The sequence below is a fragment of the Medicago sativa genome, chromosome 6, assembly GCF_051527215.1.
Source record: "Medicago sativa cultivar Bolivia chromosome 6, Bolivia_mono, whole genome shotgun sequence".
In the NCBI taxonomy this organism is placed as follows: Eukaryota; Viridiplantae; Streptophyta; class Magnoliopsida; order Fabales; family Fabaceae; genus Medicago; species Medicago sativa.
In genome coordinates, this window is record NC_140754.1 from 19,195,556 (window position 1) to 19,208,914 (window position 13,359).

General features: G+C 34.7%; 2 protein-coding genes across 3 annotated transcripts; both read left to right on the forward strand.

Moving 5' to 3' along the window:
- Positions 1-1,212: 1,212 nt before the first annotated feature.
- Positions 1,213-13,061, forward strand: LOC146913470 (alpha-L-arabinofuranosidase 1-like). 2 transcript variants are annotated; one of them, XM_085716692.1, is made up of 18 exons: positions 1,213-1,406; positions 1,945-2,791; positions 8,086-8,228; positions 8,327-8,587; positions 8,843-8,961; positions 9,051-9,204; positions 9,689-9,758; positions 9,979-10,124; positions 10,641-10,686; positions 10,787-10,839; positions 10,955-11,111; positions 11,197-11,315; positions 11,402-11,479; positions 11,622-11,725; positions 11,864-11,920; positions 12,018-12,213; positions 12,523-12,666; positions 12,754-13,061. In XM_085716692.1, exons 3-18 carry the CDS (start codon positions 8,124-8,126, stop codon positions 12,850-12,852), a joined length of 1,908 nt encoding a protein of 635 aa, XP_085572818.1. In that variant the 5' UTR covers positions 1,213-1,406; positions 1,945-2,791; positions 8,086-8,123; the 3' UTR covers positions 12,853-13,061. The 2 variants fall into 2 exon arrangements, with proteins under 2 accessions (XP_085572818.1, XP_085572817.1); XM_085716691.1 differs by lacking the exons at positions 1,213-1,406; positions 1,945-2,791 and adding an exon at positions 5,916-7,049.
- Positions 3,821-5,819, forward strand: LOC146913471 (putative L-type lectin-domain containing receptor kinase V.6). Its single transcript, XM_085716693.1, has one exon. The coding sequence runs from the start codon at positions 4,110-4,112 to the stop codon at positions 5,040-5,042; it is 933 nt and encodes a 310-aa protein (XP_085572819.1). The 5' UTR covers positions 3,821-4,109; the 3' UTR covers positions 5,043-5,819.
- Positions 13,062-13,359: the final 298 nt, after the last annotated feature.

Genomic DNA, 13,359 nt, shown 5'->3' on the forward strand with positions numbered 1-13,359 from the left:
ACATTACATTGTGGTATCATTACATTACATTACGTAAAAGACATGTACGTAAACTATCATTACATTACATTCGGAAATGTACCTTCCAACTACAACAATTATCTTACCACTGAATGGGGTCAATTCAAACTAGCTAAAAAGCAGGACTCCAGCATTCGTCCAGAAGTGCTTTTGTTCCATTCCAAATGTTAAATTCTTGTTGGTCTTGGTTTAAAATGATAGTATCTAAGTGCCGGCGGAATGAGGTCCAGACCTTGACACTTCGATACCATCATTTAAACGAAGCCAACAAGAAATTAACATTTAGAATGGAACAAAAACACTCCCGGGCGAATGTCGGTGTCCAGCCATTTAACTAGTTTGAATTACCCCATCTAGTGGAAGACAATTGTTGTAGTTGGAATGTGCATTCCAACTACAACAACTGTCTTACCTCTGAAATGAGGTAAATTCAAACTTGCCAAACAACAGGACTCAAGCATTTCGCTCGACATTCATGCTTTCCTTTGAAAAGAATAAATGAGGAAATGAGGTGCTCTGCCTTGTTTAAGAAAGCACGCAGCGTGAGTTAACTAACGCTGCGCATGTTAACTCACGTAGCGTTATTTAACTTGCGCAACAATCAACACTTGCGCAAGTTAACTTGCGCAAGGGTATTTTTGGTAGGCTTGCAGGGTGCGAGCAAAACGTGCTGTGTGGAGAGCAAAATTCTAATATACTTGTCACCACCGTCATCCAGATTTTGACCCGAATCGACTTACGACCCGAAAATGAGTTAAATGGGTCGGGTCAATATGGATGGAGAGAGCGCTCTAGAATGAGAGACCCGTCTTCATTTCTCATCACTATTGTGATACCCGTCTTCATTTCTCATCACTATTGTGATACCGTCTTTACATGATAATATTTTTTTCTTCAAAAAAAGTAATTTTTAATTGATCTAAATACAATTATATAAAAATGTTTTTCTATATCAAACAAATGTATGATTTTTTTTAAACGAATTTTAAAAAAAGCTATAACAAATGAGTTATAAAACTATTATGAAATGCACTACCAAAAAAAAGAAAAAACTATTATGAAATTGATATATTTTTTTTTTTAAGTTTAAATGATTTTCTTTTCGTACTATTCAAAAAAATATAAAGTTTATAATAATAATAATAATAATATTGAAATAATTAAATATAATAATTTGAAATGAAATGAATTGAAATAGATTAGAACCCTAAATTCCCAAATCAAAATCGATCTCTTCCTTCTTCAACAATGTGATCATGTTCGTATGAAATGCAACAATTGGAACGGAAACGCAACAACACTGTCCCAATGGAGATACTGGAACTAGTTCAAGAAACAATGAAGTTGTTCATGCTAGAATTTATTATCCTCGTCATTCTTTTGAGGTTCGTGTGTTTCTTCTTCATCTTGTTGTTAAAGTTTTGATTTTTATGTAACTCCATTAGAGAAAGTTCGTGATTTTATGTATTGGAATTGTGACCTAATTGCTTTAACCAAAAATGACTGAGTTGAAATTTATAGGATTAATGATTGAGTTGAAATTGGGTATGAATTGAAGGGTGTGATGAGAGTTAGGTACAATTCAAATTTTAAGCACTTTTTTGAGGGACTATTCCAAAAATGAATGATATTTGTAAGTTAGGGAGCATTGGAAGTTGCTTTAGATTTCAGAATTGAACCGTTGCAGTAAATTAATTCCTTGAATTTCCTTTTTCGGTCATGGTAATGTTTTGTGTTGCTTGATATTGCATAAAATTGTGACTAAATGTGGGTCATGTGGCAACAATCGCAGTCGATATGTGTAGTCGTTAACACATCAAAAACCTTGATGTAGCTACGGCTGCAGACATACTTGTGTATTTTTATTTGCTTAGGCTTTTTCCCTCTTTTTTGTTTAGAATTTGATTCAGTCCGCTTTTGCAGGCGATTTTTTGCGTAAAAGCGAACTTTATGCAATAACTGAGGCTATAGCAAAATTCAGACATTATCTTCTGGGTCAGAAATTCATTATTAGAACAGACCAGAAAAGCTTAAAATCTCTGACTGAGAAAACCATCCAGACTCCTGAACAGCAGAATTGGCTCCATAAGTTCTTACGCTTTGATTTTTCCATTGAATAAAAGCCTGGAAAGGACAATGTTGCTGCAGATGCACTATCTAGATCTTTCTTTGCTCTGTCTGGACGTACCTTGTCTCTCATCACGCTTATTAATGCTGCCATTAATGAGGATCCACATTGGTTGGGAGTCAAGCAAGCTTGTATGCAAGATGCAGGACCTCATCCTTTTTATCATGTCAAAAGTGGTATCTTACTTTGGAAGTCCAGACTGGTGGTTCCTACTAATTCTACACTGATTCATTCAAACTATATTGGAGGAATTTCACTCCTCTATTTTAGGTGGCCACTCAGGTATTGCTCGGACAAAAGCAAGGGTTGCTGCACAATTTTTCTGGTCATCCTTGGTCAGTGATGTTCAAAAATTTGTGTCAAATTGCTTGGTATGTCAAAAGGCTAAATCTGCCACATCTGCTCCTGCCGGGTTATTTCAACCCTTACCAACACCCTCTCTTATTTGGGACGATATATCGATGGATTTTATTACTGGCTAATGGTTTCACAGTTATAGTTGTTGTGGTGGACAGACTTTCCAAGTATGGACATTTCTCACCTCTAAAAAGCGATTACACCAACCAAAAATGAAGTTGGTGTGTTTCAAGAAACAATGAAATTGTTCATGCTGGTATTTATTATCCTCGGTATTCTTTTAAGGTTGGTGTGTTTCTTCTTCATCTCTTTGTTAAAGTTTTGATTTTTATGCAACCCCATTTGAGAAATTTCTTGTTTTTATGTTTTGATTGTTGTTAAAACTTGGTATTGTGTTAGAGTTTTGATTTTTATATAACCCCATTAGAGAAAGTTCATGTTTTTTATGTTTTGATTGTTGTTAGTTGCTAAGAAAATACAAATTGGGTATTGGAATTGTGACCTAATTGCTTTAACCAAAAATGATTGAGTTTATATGGTACATTGGAATTTGGAAGTTTAGGTCATTGAAACTCGTTTCAATGCTTTTACTTGTGTTGAACTACTTTCAGCACAAATCATGACATGGTATTTTCAATGATAGGAATGTGTTTTTACTTGGAGTCCCACATCGGAAGTCATGAACCTGGTGTGAGGATTTATATAGGATTGGGCAATCCTCCCCATTGAGCCATTGGTTTTGAGTTGGAGTTAGGTTCAATCCGTATCAATTGGTATCACGAGCCTTCGATCTAGCGCACACCATGACTGCTAGATACAAACTGAAGAAAATTTTGAGTGTTATGGAAGTTGAAGAAAAGATGGAAATGGGTTTATGTTTCCTATGTGATGAACCTCTTACTTTAGATCATTTTCAGTTAAAGCATACGAATGTTAAGATAGTAATGAGGGATATTGATGAAGATGAAGTTCAAGCAGAAGGTGAAGATCTCCAGCAACAGTGTGCCTTTTCAGCGAACAACACAGAAATCCCACTACCAGAGAATCACCAAGAGAATGTTCACGATGTTGCCGAAGTTTCTCAACAACAACAATCTTCTGTTCCGACACCAATTCTCACTGATTCGTTAATGTCGAGTGATTCAGCTCATTTAGTCGGCGACGATAGCATGGAAAAATTGAAGGTTGAAGGAATTTTACCCATAAATCTTCACCTCGCTTCTACATTCACAACCCAAGTTTCAACTAAAACCCCTTACCCGATTGGTTCAACTCCCTTCCTCCTTAATCAAATGGCAGATTTGCGTGATGAGTTGCAGAGCAATTCTCAATCGTTGGGTGATAAGTCGGAATAGAAGGATAGTGCTCTCATAGTGCAGAACCAAAGATTTGATGTCAACTTTCTAATCAAATGGAGCGCATCTTTGCAAAATCGTTTTTCGCCCTCCAATCTGCAACACCTAAGTGAGGTAAATTTTAAGCCATTATCATCTAATCACCGGCTGATTGCACCGCCACCCAAACCACCTGATATCATTTCAACACCGTCACTCAATTTGTCTCTGTCGGTTTCATCAGAAATGTATTCATTTTTTATGTCGCTATGTGCCCTCCAGTTGTTGATTGTTATTTATCAAATGGAATGAATATGATGTGTATTGGTTCTTGTAACTACACCTTATTCAACATGTTGAGTTTATCTGTTGTGGAGTTTTGGTATTTTGGAAGACACACTCATTTTGTGGGTGATGAAACTTTGCAGTTTAAGGTTTTTGAATCTTCACTTTTGTTTTTTGAAAATTCAAAGGAAATTCATGTGCTCAAACACAAATCAATTCACTATAGGGATCTCATATCTTACACAAAGGTATTTCAAGATTTGATTACATCGAAAAAATGGCCGAAGATTATCAGGAAGATAAATGAGATAAACGTTCTCGGGTCTCGTTCATCTTTTTCGTCTTCTGCCAAGAAGAAGTTTAGTCTTGTTGCTACTGTTCATGTTGCTTTCTATGTTGTTTTTTCTTTGTTGGGGTATTATTCTTTTTTGAAATGGAAGGGGATGAGAAAAGTGTCATCGAACAATACCGAAACCTGGTTTGTTGCTTGTCCTAGACAGTTTGATCGCAGAGAACTGGGATCTACAACAAGAGAGTTTCATCCTAGAAGAATTGTTAGTTACGGTTCATTTTGTACTGTGTATAAAGCTTTCTCTATATTTTTTAGAACCATCGCTGCAGTGAAAAGGTCGAGGCATTCTAATGAAGGGAAGACCGAGTTTCTCCCGGAATTGTCCATTGATTTAAGGCACAAGAATTCAATTCAGTTGCTGGGTAGGTGTGTTGAGAAAGATGCGCTGGTTCTTGTTTATGATTTCAGGCCTAATAGCAGCTTTGAAAAGATGATTTACAAAGAACCTGAGATAGGGAAATTGTTGAGTTGGTCTCAGAATCCATTTTTACCGTCTCAGAATGACAACAACATAGGATTTGATTTCAGGAATATCAATGAGAATCCATTGAGTTTCCATTTGTAAATCAGATCCAGAATTTCCTATCCATTGACTAGACCACCAAGTTTTGAACCTAAAAACACCAACAAAGTCTTTTCCATTAAAACTACCTAAAGAGTTCATCAATCTATCAGAAGGGGTTTCATGGGAGAATCCAAAGCATGAACACGTTGAACAAGTGAAGGTGGTGCATTTGATTCAGAGGTTTTGCATATAGCAGAGAAAGAACTAAAAGAAACATTGTTAGGAACATCATGGAACAAAGGAACACCTTTCACAGTAAATGAGCTCTTTAATTCTTCATTCTTCAGACAGGCTTATGAAGCAAGTTGGCTTATGCTATGAGTTTACTGAGTAGGTACATGGAAAATCAAGGAAAGCTGAATTCGGAGGCTATGAAATGGATCTTCAGATATTTGAAAGAAACATAAGTTGGTTTACTGTATTTATGCCATGATGGCATATCGGAAATGTCAATGGTTTTGTTGATTGAGATTATGTCACCTGCTTGGATTCTGCAAGATATATGACAACCAAAGTAGGATACACGTGGCCAAGGTTTAAAATAACGGTCGTGGTCCAGGTCGTGTAAAGGATTTCACGATTTCAGCTGTCGTGTAAAGGATTTTGCTTTCTGAATTGTAGTCACCGCAGTGTGAATCAATCACAACACACTCTTGTCCTGTTACAATACAATTTAGTAGTATCTAGTCATTTCATAACAGAGAATTTGAAGTTCATTTTTTCTTTATAAAATGTGAATCCTGTCAAATCAATGTTACCAATTTTTGGCCCAGCTAATGATAGGCTTCTAGAGCAAAAGAAAACAAAGAATGAGGTAATTTGAAAGTTCATGTTTTTATGTATTGGAATTGTGACCTAATTGCTTTAACCAAAAATGATTGAGTTTAAATGTGTAAGATTATTGATTTGCCTTGCTTCAGATATCTGGGTAACCAAATATGATCAATTTGAATTTTGGTCCCTGTAATTTTTTTTAAATACGCCCTTGCAAAAAATTACGTCTTTTAAAGTAGTGCCTAAACCCATTTAAGAGATGATTTGGCAGAATATCGCCTAAATGACAGTTGTTGACTGTGCAACTTTGGTCACTTGACGTTTATGTGTCAATTCTTGTAATTTTAAAATTTTAAAAATCTTCACAACGACAATTTTAAATTATTTAAATGCAAAAGAATGATCGATTAAAAAATAGATAAACTCTACAGTCAACCCAAATGAAACCAAGATAAACAGGAACCTTCCACCACCGTTATGTCTCGTTTGTCCTTTCCGCGTCTCCTCTCCTACACCGCAACTTTCCACCTCCGTTACTTCTCTGTGGAGCGGTTGCGCCACATCTGTATATCGGGGTTCATCGACCCTAATTATGTGGGCCCGATGAGGAGGGAGATGTTATACACCGGTCAGATCGACGATAAATTGTCTAGAAAATGTTCTAGCACGTATTTCCCCTTTTATCCTAATTATGTGACCCAATAATTTAAGTCCTGCTATTAAAGTGTCTAGAAAATATTGAGCTTTATTATTTTATCCTACAATTGACTTTTCGAAGAGATTTTTTTTCCAAATATTACATAGCTCCAATTTTAGGAGTACCAATTTTAGGACTAATGAAGAAGTATGATGATGACATTATATGTTTTTATGGAAAAAAATTAAAGAATCCAAAGGTTATACACGTATTTCCCCTTTTTAATTTATTGAAGCTTATAAACTTAGATCAAAAATTTCATTCTTGCACCTAAGCATATACATCAACAACAACTAAACCCTCCATTTAAGGAGTTGAACAAGTGGTTCACGTATTTACCATTTGTAGCATATAAACTTTTAGATCAAATATTCCATTCTTAATTGATAGAATCATTCACACTCAAAAGTCATTGAGAGTCCATTTAAAGGCATCAGAACGTTCACCTAAGCATATACATCTCTAACTCAAAAACTCTGAAAAAAATCATCACTCACTTCAAACAATGTCATCTTTCTCCAACAATGTCATCTCAGGTAAACCTTCAAACTCTCATTATTTCTCATCCTTTCCAAATTGATAGGCTCTTTGTTTACTATGTCATCTCATATTTCTCAACAATGTCATCTCATATTTCTCAACCTTCAAATAGAGTTGTTTACTATGTCTTAAGAAATAAGTCTTGGATTGGGAGGGAAGGCTTTGTTTCACTTTGTTCTTTTTCTATCAGAATAATATATTGAGTTTGTGAGATCAGGGAGGGATAGACATATCAGCTCCTATTTCATTCATATGCTGCAAGATTTGTGTGTTTCTACATCATAACAATTCATTATTAACATCTAAAATATAGAGATCAGTTGACATTTATGTTTTATGCTTCTAAGTGAAGTACTAAGAAAGGGAAATAGGGAGTGTCTTGCGTGGTTGGGCCTCTGGTTCTCGGCCGCCCATGTTGTGCTTTCCCTCCTCTTGGCCTCCGTGGTTGGGTTGTTTCTTGTTGGGGGGTTGATCAGTTGGGTTTTGGTGTTCTTACTTTAGTTTCCGTTGTAATTGTGCTGTGTTTTTTTCTCCTGCTTTTTCCTTTTTCTTGTTTGGTTATCTCTTGTGCCTTTCCTGCTGTTTTTTTGCATATCGAGGAGTGAAATGAATTAGTGGTTTACAAAGGGGATATATTTATCATTTTAGTGATTTATAATTTGAAATGTGAGTTGAATTTATCATTATAGTCTAAAAAATGTCAAATACGCTTTGGATAATAAAATCCAAATAAAGGTAAAATGGTCAATTTAAAAGTCGCGCGAGAAGTTAATATGGTGGGAAAAGAAATTCTCTTTGGTTATAGAGGACTAAAATGACTTTTTTTTTTTGAAAGGACCAAAATGACATGATTTTTAAAGGGAATATATAATCAATATGGTGAGTTGTGATGAATATATAGGCAGTTTGTAGCTTATAAACTTGGATCAAGTATTTCATTCTTAATTGATAGGCTCACTCACACTCAATTATATTTTGGTTTAAATATAATTTTAATGTTTTTTTCTTTCTTTCTTTCTTTCACATTTACAGTGCACTTGAAAGCCATATATCTATTATGTATCATTTTGATGGCATTCGATCCAACTGAGGCTCAAACAGCCAAGTTGGTAATCAATGCATCTAGGTCATCAGGGAAGCAAATCCCTGATACCTTCATGGGAGTGTTTTTCGAGGTAAGTTCAATTTTTATATTTTTCTTTTCTTCTTTTTTATTCCTACTGAATTTATTCATATATTGTTATATTTTATCAATTTTTTCGTTTTTTTTAAGGAGATTAATCACGCTGGTGCTGGTGGACTTTGGGCGGAGCTCGTAAACAACAGAGGTTTTGAAGCCGAGGGAGAAAAAGTTCCTTCCAGTTTGCATCCATGGACCTTGATCGGAGACAAACCAAGGATTCTAGCATCTATTGAGCAAAGTTCCATCTTCAAGCGTAACAGGAATGCGTTGAAGATGGAGCTAAATTGCGACCGCTCCAGTTCATGCCTACCTGATGGTGTTGGCATCTCCAATCCCGGATTCTGGGGCATGGTGAGATAAATTAGCTACTTGAAAAATGTAAAAGTTTATAATTTTGAAATTTTAATAAATAACAACCATTGAAACATGTGACTTTTTAATGATCTGGCATTACGATTGATTTATAGTGTAATATTTTTTCATATTGACGATTGTATACATGATTTAAGTCAAACTTATAAAATACTTGCTAGTTTTTTGGCTTATTTAATCAAAAGGCTTTTGTAAAATTTTTAACACAATTTCTCTCTGTCTTTCTATATACAGAATATTGAGAAGGGGAAGAAATACAAAGTGGTTTTTTATGTTCGTTCAACAGAAGGAATTGATCTAAAAGTTTCATTTGTTGGAACAAATGGTGGAAAATTGGCTTCAAGTGATATCAGGTTGTAAATGAATTGCATTTTCCTATGCTTTTATTTATTGAGTGATTTAATACAAATTATAATAACATAGTCTGGTCTATATGTTTCAGTGGTGTTGGTATAAATGCATCAACATGGAGAAGAGTGGAACGTGTGCTGGAGGCCCATGAAACTAATCACTACTCAAGCCTTCAAATTACGGCAACCGGGAAAGGGACTGTGTGGTTAGACCAAGTATCAGCTATGCCGTTGGACACATATAAGGTATACATTTGAAATGATTTTTAGTTGTGTAGCTCTATTAAGAAAAATTGTGGTAAAATACTGTTAATGCATCTGCAATTACGGTTGTGATACAGTAATTACACATACAAACATAGGCATCATACTCAATCACAGTAGCAGACCTTTTTTTATTTCAAAAATCTTGACATTGACTTATGCGGTTGCAACCGCTGTCTCTATACAATTGCAGAGACATGAAAAACCTTGACATTGCACCCACAGTCGCAGTTGCCGGTTTTTTTTCTTCTAATATAAGCTTGACATCGGCCGATGCAACTACAGTTGTAGTTTCTTGCTATACAATCATGGATATCAAAAACCTTGACATCATAGTCATAATTGTAGTTGCAGACCCTTTTTCTAAAACCACGATTTCAATGTACTTTTCAAATGATTTGCTTCAATTAACTTTCCATTTCCTTGCAATTAGTTTGAAACTCATGACTTTGTTTTCTTGGCATAGGGACATGGCTTCCGTATGGATCTTTTTCAAATGGTGGCAGAATTAAAACCAAGAATATTTAGATTTCCAGGTATACATTAAGTTTTAGTATATCTTTAACAAAAAGGGCTAAGAAAAGAGGCTCTATCCCTTCCATTATTATTGCAAGTAATTGTTACAATTGTTGGCCCCTGACAAGTGGTCCATCATCTTTTTTGTGATATAATGTAATGTACATACATATATATATATATATATATACACACACACTCTGATATTTTCATTTTTTGTTTCATTGCAATGTAATATAGGTGGTTGCTATGTTGAAGGAGTTGTGTTAAAAAATGCATTTCAATGGAAACAGACAATTGGACCTTGGGAGAACAGACATGGTCACTATAATGATGCTTGGGATTATTGGACAGATGATGGGTTTGGTTTTTTTGAGGGTCTCCAAGTATGTATCTATTTCTATTATTATGATGATTGTGATATGGCATCAATTTTTAGCTATATAGGAATGGAAATGGCTAATCTGTCGATTGGTTCAACCGCAATTAGTTTATAATCTTTTTGAATCGGATCAAACTGGGTGGAATTGGTTTGAACCACACTATTTGTTTTTTCTTTTCTTTTTTTATAAACTAACTTTTTTAACTTCATGTATATATTAGTCGTTTGGTTCAAACGTGATTAAACCAGTTGAATAATGATTCACGAGTCTCACTAGGTCAATCTCTGGATCTGTTTCTAACAACATTCTTGGTACCGTTCCATATCTATACAAGCATTCATTGTTTGAGTTTTCACAACTGTATCGAATCAAACCAAATCGGTCAGTTGAATTGGTCGAACCAATTGAACTTTGACTTAGAGATCACATGGGATGGATCTTCAATCTGATTTCTAATCATTCAATTGAAAGTTGTAATACTTGTTTTGTTTTGTAATACTCTCCTTTTCTTCTGAGCAGCTAGCAGAGGATCTTAATGCATTGCCAATATGGGTTTTTAACAACGGTATTCTTCTTTTCATCTTTTTAGACCAAGAATTAGCAATGATTCGATTTCCTTTTTTTGAGAATGTTTCTTGATCTTTTGAAAAAATATCTTATTTTAGGTATCAGCCACAAGGAACAAGTTAATGTCTCTGCCATTTCACCATTTGTACAAGTATGGCTTTCTTTTTCTACCTTAAATATAATTTGTTTAATAATTTCCTCAATTTCTTTTCTTATATACTTTCATAATTCCTGACCATCACTTCCAATCTTGATTATATTTTTAGGATGCCCTTGATGGTATTGAGTTTGCTATAGGAAGTCCAACTTCAAGGTGGGGTTCCATTAGAGCTTCTATGGGACACCCCCAACCTTTCAACCTAAAATATGTAGCAGTTGGAAATGAAGACTGTGACTTCGACAACCTCCAACCATTCTATCTAGGTATATGTTTATTGATTTAATTAATTTTTTTACACTTTTTTTTTTGTTTTTTTTTCCTAATATGTCTTTGTATTTATTTTACCAGAAAATTACCCGATTTTCTTTGATTCAATCAAACGGGCCTACCCTAATATCCAAATCATCACAAATTGTGATGCATCTAAGCACCACTTAACTCACCATGCCGACCTATATGATTATCATGTATGTTTACTATCCTAACTAGTTAATTTTATTTCATTTGCTTAACTCACATTCATTCTTCTAATACTATATTATTGTCTAATCAGCAATACCCAAAATCAGCCGATGAAATGTTTCACAGGCTGGCTCATGATTTTGATCATGCCTCGCGTAGAGGTCCAAAGGTAAACACATTCAACTTATTTTGCTTACATTGATGTGAAAAACAATTGCTATTAGGCATGATCGGTGTCCGAATTTATTTTAAGTGCTCATGTCATTATTAAACAGCTTTATGTAATTCAATAGTATTTGAATATTGTCCAGGCCTTTGTGAGTGAGTATGCCTTAACTGGAGGAGAGGCAGGAAATGGTACCCTTTTGGCAGCTGTAGCAGAAGCTGGATTCCTTATCGGCTTAGAGAAAAACAGGTTTAGTCAAACTTAAACTTCTTAGACACTTCTTATTTCATACACACTAAGCTATTAGATAAATAATTATGAATATGAGCTGTCAATTAAGTTCGCTTCTTTACAATGTATCTTTAACATTTTTCTTTTTTAATGCAGTGATGTGGTTAGCATGATTAATTATGCTCCCCTCTTTGTGAATACCAATGATAGGAGGTATGTAATTATCAATATGTGAAGTATTTTACATCAAGTATTTTTCTTCAATCCAAAATAGATAATCAAGCATCATTTGATTTTCCATTGTAATTAGGTGGACTCCAGATGCAATTGTATTTGATTCTCACCAAGTGTATGGAACTCCAAGCTATTGGTTGATTAAGCTTTTCAAGGAATCAAGTGGAGCCACATTTTTAAATTCAACTCTTGAGACTAATTCTCCTACACTTGCTGCATCTGCAATTTCATGGAAATCTTCTGTAGATGGTAAATCAGTTTTAAGGATTAAGGTAAAGTGGTTCTCTTCAGCTTATTTACTTTTTAACCTTAAATATTTAAGGACAATCATTTTTGTCCTTGAGTATATTAGAATCTATCGTTATAGTCTCTGAGTTCACCCAAATTAGAAGAACAGTCCTCATATGCATCTTATGTTTGTCAATTTATTCATCAACTGTTAATCAATTTGGTCAATGAAATTACTAATAGAAGATACACTCAATCAATCATTTGTGACATATTTAAGGACAAAAATAAGTATTTCCTCTTATTGTGGTGTAATTGTATTTCTCATTAGTTACAAACTGGTGACTTTGCAGGTTGCAAACTTGGACAAAAAAGCAGTGAGTATTGGGATTTCTATTGAAGGGTTGGAATCAAGTGTGGTTCTTTCAAAGGCAACCAAAACAGTGCTTACATCATCCAATCCAATGGATGAGAACTCTTTTTCAGAGCCAAACAAGGTATCTAATATGCATTATTTTTCATCTGTTTCCACACTTTTATTCAGTTGTATATTCTGACACTTGAGGCATGTTTTTGTTGTGCAGATTGTACCAAAAGAGAGCTCAGTTAAGAACTCTGGAAAGGAAATGAGTGTGGAAATTGCTCCATACTCATTCACAGTCATTGATATGGCTATACAATAGGGATATTAATAGTAATAGCAATAGCAATATATACAGTTCCTTCAAATTGATTTGCTGGTTGTGTCGTTCTTCTTCTTTAAGGATATAGTATTGATTTGATAGATATATAATTATAGTTTTTGTATTTCGTGTGATGAATCTTACTGTTGTTCACCTTACTGATATATAAACATATGAGGTGCTTAAGTACATCATCGCTACTTATCTTATATGAGGCCGCAAATTTTATTGCTTTACTATTGTTAATAGTTATGAAAAAATGGTATTGGTATTTGCAATATGGTTTAGAAGACCTTGAATTAGGTTGAATCCACTCTGCATATAACTTAACAGCAGCAATAAAAGATCGTAAAGCGAAATCAGCTTGCTTTTCTTCAGGTTTTGGCAACTTGGATTTTGGAGTCCTATGCAGTGTGTTTTGTCTCAACTTATATTATCCGTTTCAGATGTGTTTGGCTCGGATGCCCCTTTAGTACTAACAGTAATTCCTGGTACCAACATCAGTTG

What these genes read in the sequence shown, in the direction of transcription:
- LOC146913471 (XM_085716693.1), top strand. Translation starts at nt 4,110, where the DNA reads ATGTGCCCTCCAGTTGTTGATTGTTATTTATCAAATGGAATGAATATG.
- LOC146913470 (XM_085716691.1), top strand. Translation starts at nt 7,019, where the DNA reads ATGTCATCTTTCTCCAACAATGTCATCTCAG. An exon ending in CCGACCTATATGATTATCAT is followed by an intron (nt 11,316 to 11,401) that starts GTATGTTTACTA and finishes TTGTCTAATCAG; the next exon opens with CAATACCCAAAATCAGCCGA. An exon ending in CCTCGCGTAGAGGTCCAAAG is followed by an intron (nt 11,480 to 11,621) that starts GTAAACACATTC and finishes AATATTGTCCAG; the next exon opens with GCCTTTGTGAGTGAGTATGC.